At 41.2% G+C, this 14,598-nt stretch overlaps 1 protein-coding gene across 4 annotated transcripts; it reads right to left on the minus strand.

Annotated features, from left to right (window-relative positions):
* Positions 1-60: 60 nt before the first annotated feature.
* On the minus strand, positions 61-14,232 carry TNFRSF1B (TNF receptor superfamily member 1B). 4 transcript variants are annotated; one of them, XM_066334317.1, is made up of 10 exons: positions 14,011-14,232; positions 8,470-8,572; positions 6,406-6,534; positions 5,194-5,343; positions 4,343-4,436; positions 4,077-4,264; positions 3,248-3,322; positions 2,666-2,703; positions 1,870-2,140; positions 61-1,315 (listed from the first exon to the last, which is right to left on the minus strand). In XM_066334317.1, exons 1-10 carry the CDS (start codon positions 14,218-14,220, stop codon positions 1,017-1,019), a joined length of 1,557 nt encoding a protein of 518 aa, XP_066190414.1. In that variant the 5' UTR covers positions 14,221-14,232; the 3' UTR covers positions 61-1,016. The 4 variants fall into 4 exon arrangements, with proteins under 4 accessions (XP_066190414.1, XP_066190413.1, XP_066190416.1 ...); XM_066334316.1 differs by having other exon boundaries at positions 13,909-14,232; XM_066334318.1 differs by having other exon boundaries at positions 1,145-1,315; positions 1,880-2,140; positions 13,909-14,232.
* Between the last annotated feature and the right edge of the window lie 366 nt (positions 14,233-14,598).

The raw sequence follows: 14,598 nt of genomic DNA on the forward strand, positions 1-14,598 counted from the left end.
TGTAAGAGGTGGTTGGAGCTCCAGCATCACCAGGCAGTGAAGGAGAACAGGATTTTCAGGTTCTGAGGTTTGAGTAAATTCCGTTTATTACAGATGATGCTCTGCCACCTGAGGGCAGTGAGCTATCTGGCAAAGATAATCACAGGGATCTGCTCTAATAGCCACTGAACACAAGGAAAATATTCTGGATTTATGGTTTACCTCAAAAATGAGGTGAGGATCAACTGGGGAAACATGTGACATCAGCCAGGACACAAAGGTGACAAACTCTAGGGTTGTCAACAAAAGGAACTTATTTCCTACTCCAAAATAACAGTTCTGTCTAGGTTTTCCCTTCTAAAAAAGAACAAACTATGTACAGGCAATGAAATTCTGTTGTTTAGACATAAAATTGTCATTTTAGTTGTTAAAAAAGCTTGTGTAAAAGACTTCACTTCCTGATATCCTATGTGTACTTGAGAAATTTGGTGTGATAATGAGAAAAAACAAACCTGTAACAAAGAAATATCCAGGAGGATGAGGGAAAGTATGACAACTAAGATACAGGATAGGAAACTGAATGCAATAGCTTTAAAATTCAAATCAAATAGATGATTCCTGAGCATTAAAGAATGATTATTTAACTCCAGTCCCTTAGAAGTGCTGGTCACAACCACGTTCTTGACACGTGGCAGACCTCGAATAAAAATCATCATCACAAGAAGTCTCAGGAGAAAACGGCATAAAGTTTGAAAAACATTGAAAAACATTCCTTTTCAAGTCTCATAAAGGTCCTCTTAGGGTATCACAGAAGAAAGGGAGGAGTTGGCCATTTAGTTTAAAAAGTTTGAATGCTTTTTCTTTTAAACTGCAAAGCGACAGAAGACACTAACAACCTTGAAAGCATCAGTGTCTATATTCATCTGAAATTTCAAATCTCTGTAAGAAAGCTACATTTACCATAATGATTGTTTTACAAGACAAGAGGTTCTTTGATTGATTTTATCAGTCAATCAGCAGATGATCTGTAATTTCCTTTAACTGGTTTTCATCCCAACATCTTGAATAACCAGAGGAGCCTTCTTTTCTTCTGGAAGTAAGTCTTGAAGTAAATTGTCCTCATTTTCCACTGCGATGTGAATTTCAGTTTCTCTTTTTAAGGCATTTTCTTCTTTTGAAAGGAGGGTTTCTTCCCCTGTTGGGGAGTGACAGGGAATGTGTCCATAATCCCTGCTGGTTGAGCTGTTCTGCTCAGGGCCCTGGGAGCTGCAGTCTGGACTACAGAATTTAACAATACATGTCACATTCACCTGTGTTCTTCCATTGCCAGAATGTTCTGTCAAATAAACACAAACCACAGAAGAATGAAACCAGAATGGGGCAGTTGGATTCTTTATCCAGCACTTTGACCTACAGTTAAAGTAGGCACTAAATATCTTTTTGCTTCACTTAATTTAGTCAAGGTGGTTGAGTTGGTTCTGTACCATTTTGGTACTATAAAGTCCACGTATCACCCCAGAAATAAAAAGGCTACAAAAATTCATGCAGAGACCTGGATTGCAAACAATTCCTTGCCCATCTCTTGTCATTTCACATGCTTTTGACAATGTTCTTTTGTTACTGCTCCCTTTGGCTTCTACTCCCACTCACAGGTAAGTGCCAACCACCTGACCCCCAACCCCTAAATACCTGTTTCTCTACTGAGAAAACTCTTTACTGTCTCAGCATGGCAACTTTAAACAATCGCTTTATCTTTTCAAAAGTTACTAAATTTTCTCTCTGCTGAACACGACTCAGATGTTTTATCCTGCCATTTAAACTTCTGCTAAAAGGACTCATAATTGATAATCAAATTTCAAGAGGTTCTGGTTCATGCAGAATCATTACTACCTGAACTCACAGAGCTGTGTCTGTCTCCACTCTGGAATTTAGAACCTTCTGGAGGTGAATGTTGCTGCTGAAATCCTCCTGGGATTTTCTTTTCATCATCCTTTTTACATATTACACTGACATTTGCAGATCCAGTTGGATTATTTAGGATGCTACTGCTGGACCCAGAAGTTTCCAGGAGATGCTGTTGCTCCTGTTCAGAACAACTGGAGTTCTGCAATTCTGTATCTCTCACTTTTTTGTCACACTGTTTTCCTGGAGGGGGAAAAGGCTGGAACATTTGCAGAGAAATGCAAAAAATGTTAATCTTTAAAAAAAGAAAAACCCGCTAGCAAAGAGCTGGTCAGTGTTTTGGCAGCTAAAGAAACCATTGATGGTTGGAACTAGAGGAGCTTTAAGGTCCCTTCCAACCCAAGACATTCTATAATTATTTTCATTTTCATAGTGATGAGTGCAAGTAAAATTCATAACAGCTCATTAGGGGGTTTAATAAAATGAACCCATCCCCTGAAGACACCCACAGCACTACTCTGATTACTTAGGGACCAAAGGCTGTCAAATTTGGTTTTCCAAAGCCCACATGGGTTTTCTGCTGTTTTCAGCCTCACATAAAGTGAGTGGGACATTATTTGGGATATATAAGGTACATCTTAAACCCTGGAGGACCAAACCACCCCGTTCTCACTCCAGTTTTCTTTTTGCTGTGCAGTTTTCTTCTACTTGTAATTAGGCAAGAGTTTATGATTTCTGTATAATTTTTAGAGAAATGGAAGAGATGGAAAGAGAGGACACTCACCAAATCTGCTTCTGTGGCTGGGGCAGACCACACAAGGGCTGCCAGAGAGCAAAGACAGTTTATTAGCACCCAAACCTGTCCCATTTGCAACAACTGCACCCTAATCTAGGCTGAGTGATCCCCTGCTCCTGCAATAAACTCCAAATGTACATTTATTACACACAGTTTGAAAACATTGAAAGCTGTATTGTATTAATTTTGTGACTTAAATTTAGCCAGGAAGCAAAAAGAAGCATCTGCATAAATTTATAACTTTTCTGGTATAGTGTCAGTGAGAAAAGGTATTGATGAAAATAAACCACAGTCATGTCTATTTAATTATAACACCTGAATTTGTCTAATATTTAAATGATGTACTAAATATTTAACAAGCTTCAGCAGAAGCACAACTGTTGCACAGTTGCCCAGCTCCAAGGCTGTTGTGTGTTTAAACCTAAAATCTGAGGAACAAAACAGATTTAAAGAAAGCTAGCATTGTCTAACACACTCGTTTCAGTCAACCACCAGGGTCAGGATAATGGGAAATAAGGTGACACTTCCCAGTTTTTACAGATTTGCTTGTTTTCACTTCATGAATCTTACCTTTTTTTTTGGAGACTAAGCAATAGCCCAAAATAACAATTATCAGGATCAATAACAGTGGCCCTGCTACTGCTCCTGAAAATAGATAAAAAGGAGAAATTATTTAGCATGTTGATCTAACAAAGGATCTAATTAAAAAAGGATAGTTTGGTAGTTTCTGACAATGGCTACAAAAACTGAATTTACAAGTATTATGTATCTCTGACATTCACATTTGATGCCTCAATTATCAGACACCAAGGTCTCATTTCAGTCACCACCACTTCATAAAATTGAATTGTCTTCTCCTGAAATGTGAGGACAGACTTTTGGCCTTGGTCACAAAAGATATTTCTCTGGGCAAGTGAAAGTTTGTACCATATGAGGCCGAGTAGCTCAGAATGCTCCTGAACATCTCTGCCTTCTGGATGGGCTGTGAACAGGAGACACATCCACCCACACCTGGGAATGCTGGCAGGACCTTCTGTCTCAGGAAAGGCTGAGAAGGCTCCAAAGACCTCTCCCCAGGTCAGGTTTGCCTCAGTCCAGAATCTAAGATACAAACTTCTCTACCAGCTATAGCAGCAACTCTCAGGAAATGCCTTGTATAATCTAATTTGAATTTCTTTTTTAGAAATATTTCCAGATTTACAAGGCCCATAGAAAGTGCTCAGGTAGTGCAGATGCACAGGTAAAAATGCAGCTTACTACAACGAGTGTCACACTGAATTAATTGAGCTCTTCTGAGGTTCTGTGTGTGTATAGGTGACTGGTCTTGGAAAGACACAGAACTAAATAAAGATGTGGTTCCTAGGCAGACAAAAGTCATTTTAAATGAGTTAAAGCTCACCGGTGATGTGGGACAGGTCAGGTACAGGGTTTAATGTGACAGGTCGAGTTATTATTTCAGGTTTGTGGGAAGCTGAACTTTGGGTCAGAAGTGGGTTCAAAATGGTGTGAGGCAGAACTGTGGCTGCTCCTGAGTCACTGCAGACAGTGTCATTTCTGCTGTTCCCAGGAACAGCCACTGATTTACAACTGCAGGAGACAAAAAGAGAAGTTAGGAAAGACAGAAAGCCCTGCACAGTTAAGGCTGTTGTTGGAACACTGGCTCACATGGTATGTGGTGTACAGGTGGTGGTGTACGATTCCTCAGGGGAAAATGTGCCAGGGGGACAAGGTTTACATTCTGTGTCTGTGCTGTCTGTCCCTGTAAACAAAGAGGAAAACTTCAGTTACTTATCTGGTGAGAAACAAGAGTGAATAATCAGGGTCTGCAAGAGATCCTGGTAGTGATACAGAAGCAGTGCAAAAATACAGCCTGTAACTGTCACAGAAGACATTCACTTGGAGCCCCCCACCCAAAGAGAAGATTAACCAGCTGTATGTTTGGTGCTATTAAAGGTTCAGGTGTGGTGCTGCAGACAAAGCTGAGCTTTTCACCTGACTCACTGATTACCAGACTGTTGAGTTCTGCATCTTCTCAAATGATTCCTAATTTTTTTAAAATGTTCAGTGTTTAAATATTTGAAAATTATATATCATTTTGAGACAGGTGTATTGTCAGGGTGGTGGATTCCATCAGCTAATAAAACCAGATCAATTCTGCAGGAATTGAATCAATTCAGCAGAGTCATCACTATTTACTGTACCCAAAATTCCACCTGAAGCCCTGTTTCAAGGATTTAAAGAGTGATTAAGTGATCTTGGATCTCAGTCACTTGTACAGAATAAATCACACACTAGAGTGAAACAAAGATTAAGTTTGGTTGGGAACTTTATGATCTATAACAGTAAGAAATTGCAACATGTTGTCCCTTTGGATATACCTCTGGAGAAAAATACTATGACTCTGGTTAATGCCTACTTGCTAAGAACATAAAAATAAACTCTAAAAAGAATGTACAACTGTAGGGAATTCGGCCAGAGTAAGTGTTTAGTAAGCAGAGTGTTCAAAATCAAATTACCTCTTCTGGAAACCCGGTAACCTTTGCCGCATTTTTTGTGTGCTCTGCACGCTTCGCAGTACTCGTCTAGCTTGGACACACAATACTTGTGGGGTGGGCAGCTACAGATCCTGTCCTGGGACCTTGTGCAGGTTTGATTCTGTACAAGCCCTGGTTTTAAAACAACAATAAAGCACAATGTCATTGGCAACGTTTGAAATCATAGCCTGCAATGTTTTGAGTGAACATGAAATGATATTCACATACAAGTTTTGAGCTTGAATAGCACCACAAACCAAAAATGTGTTAATATGCCCCAATGCCTACATTTTCAGAAGAGTTTTCTCTCTCTAGGCAAGGAGAAATTGGCACCTGGAGGTAGAGTGCACAGTTAAAACTCTGTACCTGCAGCTGTATTACATTTTGTCATAACCCCAAACGTGGCCATTTGTGTTCACCACTGCTGTACCTGGGGGTCACACTGAGATTTTCAGTCTGTGCAGGCTATGTCAATGTATTTGAAGTTTTTGGAGATTTTACTACAGACATTTTCATATTGTAATTATCCAGCTTTGTAAGATTATATATTTAAATGAGACCAAAGGTCCTTTCAACTTAGACTGTACCTTTAAAACTTCTCAGTGAATCAAGTATAAAATGTTCTACGCCAATTTCCATTAGAAAAGATGGAGAACAGCATGACTGAGTTCATTAACACAGATGATCTATTAGCCCAAAGTACAGGGGTTGGTACAATGTTCTACCTTATATACTCTAAAGCTACTTTAGTGAACAGAACCAGTGTGCTCTCACTGACTGCTGCTTTCAAAATAAATAAAATTAAGAGAGGAATATCACGACCCATGTTTGCTGTTATCACTTCAGCAGACAAAATGAGAAATGACAGGATGCTGGAAATGTAATTATCCAAGTCTTGAGGTATCTTAATGGGGTATAAGCAGGAACTTGTTCTACTGATGACATTTGGAATATTTTAGTGATGCAGTGCCTTAGTTTTTAATAATCTAAGATTGGTGTCTCATTTTTAGAACTTAAAAAGGGCCAAGGCTTCCTGCGAAACTTTTCCTTTATTCTTATCCCTAAATCTTACACATTCCAAAAGCATGAGGACTATGCAAGTGATTGACAAAACCTCCTGGTTTTCTTAGGAGAAAAGACAAAGTTAAACCAAGCCCGGTCTTTGTGCAAGCCTCTTTACTAATCCAAGCCTACCTTTCCTGCAGGGTGGTGAGCAGGCAAAGCACTGTGGAGAATGATTCCAGATTGCTGTGTATGTTTTAGGTCTGCAGGGACTGCACTTGGTATCCTCAGTGTGACTGCAGCTCTCTGTCCTATATTGACCTATTAAAAGAAAAAAAAAAACAAAACAGAGAAGGCATCTCACTGGAAAAGATCACTAGGAATTTAGTTTCATTCTGAGCTGTAGAACCCTTCACTGACATTATCAGTTTGGTATCATACACCAAAGCAAGTGTTGATGTAGAGGACTGCATGTCTCTACAAGGAAATTCTGATTTATGTCAAATCATGTTTGACCCCTTTTCCTACATTCAGTTCAGTGAATTCCAGCCACATTCAAAACAGGGCAGCCTCAATCCTGAGCCTCTTTTGGCTCAAACCAAATATTTTACCTTCATGGAAACTGTTTTCTGGTGAAGACATGGAGATGTTTGACACCCAAAGTCAGGCCACAGTGATGTGCCTGGGTGATACCCTTACTACTATTACAGGCAGTGAGTGGAGAGGCAAGGTCAAGTCACATCACAAACAGGCCTGAATTAGAACTTCACCACTTGTCACTGTGAAAGGGACACAAGCCCATTCTTTCTCCATCATCTCTCCAGCCAGCCCTAACAGAGCCAAGCAGGGGATTTCTGAAGCCACTGGCATTCCAGACAAAGTCAAAAGCTATCAAAGATAGTTTCTTCTAAGCTGCTCACCACCAGCAGAGTTTAGTACAGTGCTGGGAAACATGTAAATATGAATTCCAATATATTCATTTTGAAGAAAGGAAAACACCTCAGTTGGCATTTCCCTTTCATGTGAAAGGAGAAAGAAGATAAAAGTCAATGTCTCATATATATTACAAAAATGTCCTGGAAAACATAGTCAGAAAGCAGGAATAACACTGAAAAAAATTTATAGCTGCTTGGAAAATCTGTTTTTCAAAAGAAGAGGCCCTGGAGATGAGCCACATGAATTATTTCCAAAGACTTTGTTTTTCCCTGTACTTAATTGAAGTTTTACATTCTACTTCCTACATCCAGATAATGATTTAGACTGATTTAGTACTGAACACTACATAACACAACAGGAAAGTTTTACCTATGAATCATCTTTCGTCCATCACGAACAAAGGAAGTTTAGCAGATCTATCTTGATAATTTCAGTTAATTCAAGAAACTGCAGCTGTTTCAGTAAAGACTGATTTCCTGTTTAAACTTCCGGATCTGACAGACACTCAGCATTTATAGAGACAAATTTTCTCTGCTCAGTATGTAATGAGAAAAAAAAGCCAATTTTTTTTTTCTGTATATAATGTAATAATATAGTTGCAACTTGTTGCAAAAACTCTTACTACCAAAACCTCCAAGAAACATTACTATCACCTCCAAAAAAAAACAATCCCAAAACCCTCAGACAATGACTTTGGCTTACTACAGATAACTTAAAATCACCCCTGGACTGTAAGTCATGACAGCTCAGAGCAGACATTGCCTGCAGTCCTGTCCCCAGTCTGACATTGCTCTGCAGTGTCTGATATACAGTAAAAGACAACAAAACTGCCTTTTATGAGCAATGATAGATTGACCTGTCCAATGGAAAACCCCTTAGATAAGTGATATTATTATAGTACAGAAACTAAACATTACTTCATGCCCTGTTTTACAATATTTATTTTTATTAGTGGGCTTGTGTCTCCATTGTCTAATTTTTGTAATTCCCTTAGTGAGCTGTTGTTTCCCCTCCAATGTTGGCTAAAATTACTTCAATTACTTTAATGAAAGCCTCATGCAGAGCTGTGCTTACGCAAGATCTGAACCTAACACCTGGTAAGCCCCAGCCAGGTTAACCTCACAGGAGAATTCCACTTCTGATGGACAATGTGTCTCTTGCAGGCGTTTTGCAGTCATAGTGTTTTGTTGTCTTTGAGGAAGAATGCATTACAACAACAAAGATCTGATGCACTTTAGATAAGTAATCAAAATAGACCATGATCATCTGAAAATTAAGTGAACTGGGCTGTGTAAAGTAATAGTTTGAATTATAACCTACCTGGAGGGCACTGGCTGCAGCATTTATTAAGTCCTTCGTCATAGTATTCAGTGCTGGAATTGTTGCACTGTGCAAACTGTGGCATGTAAGGTACTGAATATTCCTAGGAGAAATCAAGGGGAAGTCATGAGTCACAAGTCCTTTCTGATCCTGAATTAGAGACTCACAAGAGACAAATACCTAAAGACCAGTGCAATTACAAGCTCATTCCTTTCCAAGGCACCGATGTAGCCCCAATGAAACAGAACACAGCAGATGCCAAGAGGCTGCAGGGCAGTGAACAGCTAATGAGCTGCATGTGACGATTTCCTTTGTTTTCCAGAGATCCACCGCCACAGACAATGATTTCTCCAGGTTTTAGGTTCAGAAGAGTGCAGTGGAACTATGGGATTACCATCACACCTGGTCACTACTGCATCCCCCAAACCAAAGGGCTGAGTTCCTCAGTTCCTCAGCTGCCATGGCCCAAACAACATCTAACAAAACACCAGAGAACCCTAAATTCCTACCTGTGGGTTGGTGGGAGAAACATTTACTGCAAAGCGGCTCAAAAACTTCAGTCAGTCTTTCCAAAGAAAAGGAAAAAAGGCTTTTATCTTTCCAGATACTCTGTGATTCCTTCCTGAGCAAGAAAGGCACTGATGTTCTAAAAATGATGTCTCCAAAAACTGCACTGCTGCTTCTGAGAAGGAGCACAGCTCAATTACTTCAATGAACAAGTGTCAAATTATCTGATGACTTACTGACTGTTTTCAAAGGGGAAAATATACTCATTTAAAGGAGGCTCCTGTAAGGTAGGACAAGTGTAGGAGTTTCCTACTAGACCGAAAAGGCACTTTTTAAAAGGCATTGTTTAAAAAAGGATGTGACACTGCTTAGCTTTTTGCAGTCTGAAGAGATTGCTCCATTAAAAATCTCCACACATTTAGAGGAATCATTACTAAAACAAATCAAAACAGGAGCAAGCTCTTGGTAGACCGGTAATGAAAATATCCTTCCGCCTTACTGAAAAACATGTTGAATATCTATTGTGTCTTCACATTACTGACAAAGGAGATTATTGTGTCCCACCCTCAGCAACTACTTAAAGGGAATTCAGCATTTTCTTATGCAGCTCATTGAAATACTCTGCCTCTTATTTAGCTGTGATCAGAAGCAGGATTTTGCCAACCTACTCAATGGTCAGTGTCAAAAAAACCCTTTTCTGAGTATGTGAAGGCAGAGAAAAGTCTTGAGTTTAGATGTCATAGGATGGACAATGATAAATCATCCTGTTTGCAAACTTGAGCTGACACTAAAATTTGTTGAAGGAAAAAAGGACTCTGGTCTCATCAGAAGTATTTTTCATTTAAGTTACTTTTTTATTAAAAGAGGAAAGGCCAAGTATTTTCATCCCATTTTTGTAGTCACTATGATTGACTTCATTAAAACTATCAGTTGAGAGCCTTTTCCAACCATAAAACTTCACTGCAAGAGCAGACACAGGGGAAGAAAAGGGGAAATACAATAAACCACATCACAAATTACCCTGCTGGTGAGGCTTCCTGGCAAAAAAAAAAGTTCTTACCTCAAGCTCTTCCCTGTCTGTTGTGAATCCTGCCCTTTGAGCTACAGACACAGGAAAACCTGTCAGTTGGTGGGTTCACACCTGTTTCTCTGAAGTTGTGCTTGGAAGGATCTCTCTGCTCTCTGATACAATCTCCCTGAAATGTTATCTGATGAGCTGTGGCTCTCAGTGACTTACCATATACAATTTTTTCCCAAATGTCCTCAAAGAACTTTACGCGAAACTAAAGGCAGTTGTGACTGGCTTAGCTACAATTTACGCACAGCCACACGTGCTCAGCTTGGTTTGCTCTGAAGGATTCAATTCATTTAGTAGCTACTCACAGCATAAACTAGTTTAATCAAAGCTGTTAAATCTGTCAGAGGAAGTGTAGGCCTTTTACTAGTTTTAAAACTCTTCTGGATTTCTTTGCTACAAGACCCCAGTTTTCTAGCAATGTCACTAATCCTGTAGTCCGAGTTGGGCCATACAGGATTTGTGGTATACAGATCCATTGGCTACTTTGGGCTGAAAGACAGATGAGTAGAGGCCAGATTCTATTTCACAATCTTTGCATTTTGCCAGTGTGTGTATCTCTCACAAAAGTCCTTATTTTACCCTGTTTTTACTGTGAGTCAGTGTTCTACAAGCAGATTGTGTGAAGGGAAACAAACCTGATGCTGCACAGTTTGCATTACAGCCTTAGTGCTTCTCAGTTTAGGGTAGCAGTGTCTAAGGAGAGCTGATTTAAAAGAAATTTATATGGACAAAATTAAGACTTTGGGAGCTTTCATTTCATTTGACAAGTACAAGAAAAAATAAAATACCTCATCTGTCTATCAGTAGAGGCACATTCTTAAAGAGGAAATTTTGTCTAGCCCTATGCACATCAAATTAAGCAATACATTTTGACATAAAAATGGGTAAACTGCTTCCCTTTGACTTCATAACTCACTAGGGAGATTTTTGCAATGCTTCTGCATTAAGCGATAACTAAGAAGTTACATGCACAAAGTCAGTGACTCCAGACTCTGGAATTCCTGCACTGTTTGGATAGTTTTCTAGTTTGCACTACAGAGATCACTGTGCAGGTGACCTGATTTGTCCCTGGGGAGTGGGATAACAGCGATCTCCACACCAACTGAAAGGACTTCAGGTGTAATTAAATTTAAGTATATTACATAATAAAAATAAAACATGTTAATATAATAGATGAATCTATAGAATCCATTCATATAACATTCATTTTCACTCAAGGCCATTTAAACAAAGATATTTAAGCATCTATTTTAATCCTAACTCACACGTCTACATTTCTGTTGATGTCCTCTTCGTATATTTGCCCTCAAACTGAAGCTGTCAATCAGAAGAAGATTGACAGGATCCTTCCTGTGAAGAGGAACTGTCACAGCTACATCTGGTCTGAACCATACAGATAAATTGGCCATAACGAGAAACCCCATTGGGTTAGGCTTAGTTACAGAACAGAAGTAAACAAGGCTCTGGGTGAGCAGTGATAGGTTGGATTCGAACTCAAGCAGGGGCCCCAGCCAATCCCGTTCAGTCCTGCATGCAGACGTGTCATTGGCCAGGGAGCTGGGCGGAGCTAAGACCCCGACCAATCACATGTGTAAGCACGGGAAATTAAAGCCCCTGTACAAGGGGACACCCAATCATGAACTTTGGCTATTGTCACATGACCTCGGTGTGTTCAGCCCTGTGCCTGCCTCCAGACTGCGACCCCAGCGCAATGGGGAACTACGTCTGTGCACGATGTTCTTCACGCATGGGAAACCACAATGAAGTCACTGAGGCCTCTGACGGAAAATCCATTTCTGTGGAGAGGATTTGAGGTACAGAGACAAAATTTGCTGAGCTACCAGATCTACTGGAGGCAGGAAAAAACAGAATTCTGTCTGAAATATTTAAACTTCTCATAAAATTTTCTAGTGAAGTTTAATTATCAGATAACAGCGTCTCCCAAATCAGCTGGAGGTGTATCAGGCTGCACCAACTTTACTCAAGCTATACAGTTTCTTCCAAAGCTGCTGTGCTGCACATCTCTCAAAGATTATGGTCCATTATGTGAATTATTCTTCCATCCTATATTGCATTTTACTTCTGTAAAGCAGGAGTCCTTGCACAGCCACACACCAACAGACTTACAGCTCAACTTCCCCACTCCCTGAGAAAACAGTGTCTCTTTGCTTACTGCCAGGAATTCTACTTCATTGCCACTCACCACCAGAATATGAAAACATTTTCCCAGAATGAGAAATCAGGGGGATGCACAGAATGTTGAAGCTGTTCACAATACGCAAAAATTATTGAAGTCTAAGTTTGTAGGAAGACAAGGTATATATTTTATTGTATATGTATTTGGGAAAACATACACATTTACTGGCTTTTCTGTTTCGAAACTTCAGGCTATTTCTGATAACCCTGGTGACTCAGTTGTTAAAATGGCAAAAATAATGTTCAGTTCCTGTGTCTGACACTGAGACTGGGAACTGAGACTTTGAGAGACTTTGAGATGAATGAGAAAAAACCCAAGAAGTAGTGTCACTCAAGAACTATTGCCTTGCCAGTTTGTCTCCCTCAAAAATACAGTAAGTTTTCTTTAACAAATCACTGTTAAAATTTGATATAACCGGCACGGGGTTTTTCCAAATCTCTGGCAGATGTGGTATTTCTGAAACTACTGTATTTGTTTTTCTAACTTTACATATAGGCTTTTTCTTATTTTGTTACAGTGCAAGAAGTGATGCTGAAAGTTTCTGTCATTATTTCCATCATTATGTTTCAGTCATGTTTAGAGTGAGAGGAGAGCTAATTCCTTTTGAACCAAAGCCCCTTTTTCAGCACAAAGCATGACAAACTTAAATTGTGGTGATAAGTTCTGCTACAATTCTGGGACTCTCCCTTCCCTATCTGCTTTGTCCTATCCACTGCAAAGTGTCCAGTAAATCAGGTTCAAAACACTTTCACCTTAAAATCAGAAGTGAATTAAAAATTAGTGAGAAACAGTTAAGATAATTATTTTAATGCATTATCAGCTGACTATAGCAGCCAGTACTCCTTAAAAGACCATTGTGTAATTCCAGGTTCAATACACATTCTGACATCCTCACCTGATTTCACTGAACCTTTGTCTTATCCAGCCTAAATTCCTATGATGAAATAAGCATGTAAATAACATAAATATCCCACACAGTGACCTGGAGATCTCAGCAACATTTCCATATTTATCTTCACAATCCTGGACATTTTAAAATCAGACAGAAAGGTGCTATCAATACACCAGTTCAGAAAACACTGAGTCGAAGGCAAAGAGCTCCCATTGAGCTCTCTGGCTGACACAGTCACAAATCCTCACTGCCAAACAGTGCTGCAGCTGGATATGGAATAGGACACTGGCAGCTGCAGCACATCAGATCTTTGCTGTAAATTAAAAGGCTTTTCTGTTTAAATAGAGAAGAGCTCTAGGGAACCAACGGAGCACAACCGGCTCTTCCTGTGTAAACAGTGTAATATAGATATGGGATAGATATAGATAGATTTACACACTGCACTTGCCAGGACACTTACCGCGGTTTTTATAAACATTCAAATAAGCCTGCAAAAATCAGCCTGTTTCCGATGAAAATCCGGGAAAACTATTAGTCATTTCTTTGGGAAGCCAAGAAGTAACAACAACATGGACAAAGGCTGAGCTTTGAAGTTTTAAGAGAGGGACTTGAGGTTGCTGTAGAGATCACGGTGAATCCAGCGCAAACCCAGGGGCACAGAGGTGACAAGGGACGGACAGGTGACAAGAGGGAGGAAACAAGGGGCGGACAGGTGACAGGTGGACCGCAGACCCTGCAGTAAGACGCTGCCCGCTCCCCGCGCACCTCCAGAGCGGCATCCTCAGGCGATGCCCGCCCGCGTTTGCCCCGCTGCGCTCGCCCTTTGCAGCGTTCCCAGCACCCGCGTCCCCGCCCGGCCCCGCTCACCCGCCCGGCCGTGGCGCCGGTCAGCGCCGGGAGCAGCACCGAGATCAGCGCCGGGAGCAGCGCCGGGATCGGCACCGGGATCGGCACCGGGATCGGCACCGGGATCAGCACCGGGAGCAGCACCGGGATCGGCACCGGGAGCAGCACCGGGATCAGCGCCGGGAGCAGCACCGGCAGCGGCGCCGGGAGCAGCGCCCAGCGCAGCCCCATCTCCGCCGAGTGCGGGCGGGGCGGATGCGGCCCCGCGGCCCCGGGACGGGTCCGGCCCCCGGGGGCACCGCCCGGGGATTCGGAGGATGCCGCCCCCGTGGCCCGGACATCGCAGCTGCCTACGCGGGGCTCTGGGAGTGTGGAGGGTCTCTACGGCCCCGTTCCTACAGTACCGATCATGGGTATTCCAGGAGTACTGGATCATCATCCAACTCCTTGGGCCCACAGGGCGAAGTTCCCTTTGCAGCATTCCTGTATCCGTGAATAGCCACCGCACCGGTCACTCGTGTGTCACACGCAGCCGGGATGGTACAGACAGACTTGACTATAAATTCAGCCCTGCTCCTGAGAAAAGCTCCAATCCACTAAGAGCTCTCT

This window comes from Sylvia atricapilla, chromosome 22 (assembly GCF_009819655.1).
Source record: "Sylvia atricapilla isolate bSylAtr1 chromosome 22, bSylAtr1.pri, whole genome shotgun sequence".
Taxonomy (NCBI): Eukaryota; Metazoa; Chordata; class Aves; order Passeriformes; family Sylviidae; genus Sylvia; species Sylvia atricapilla.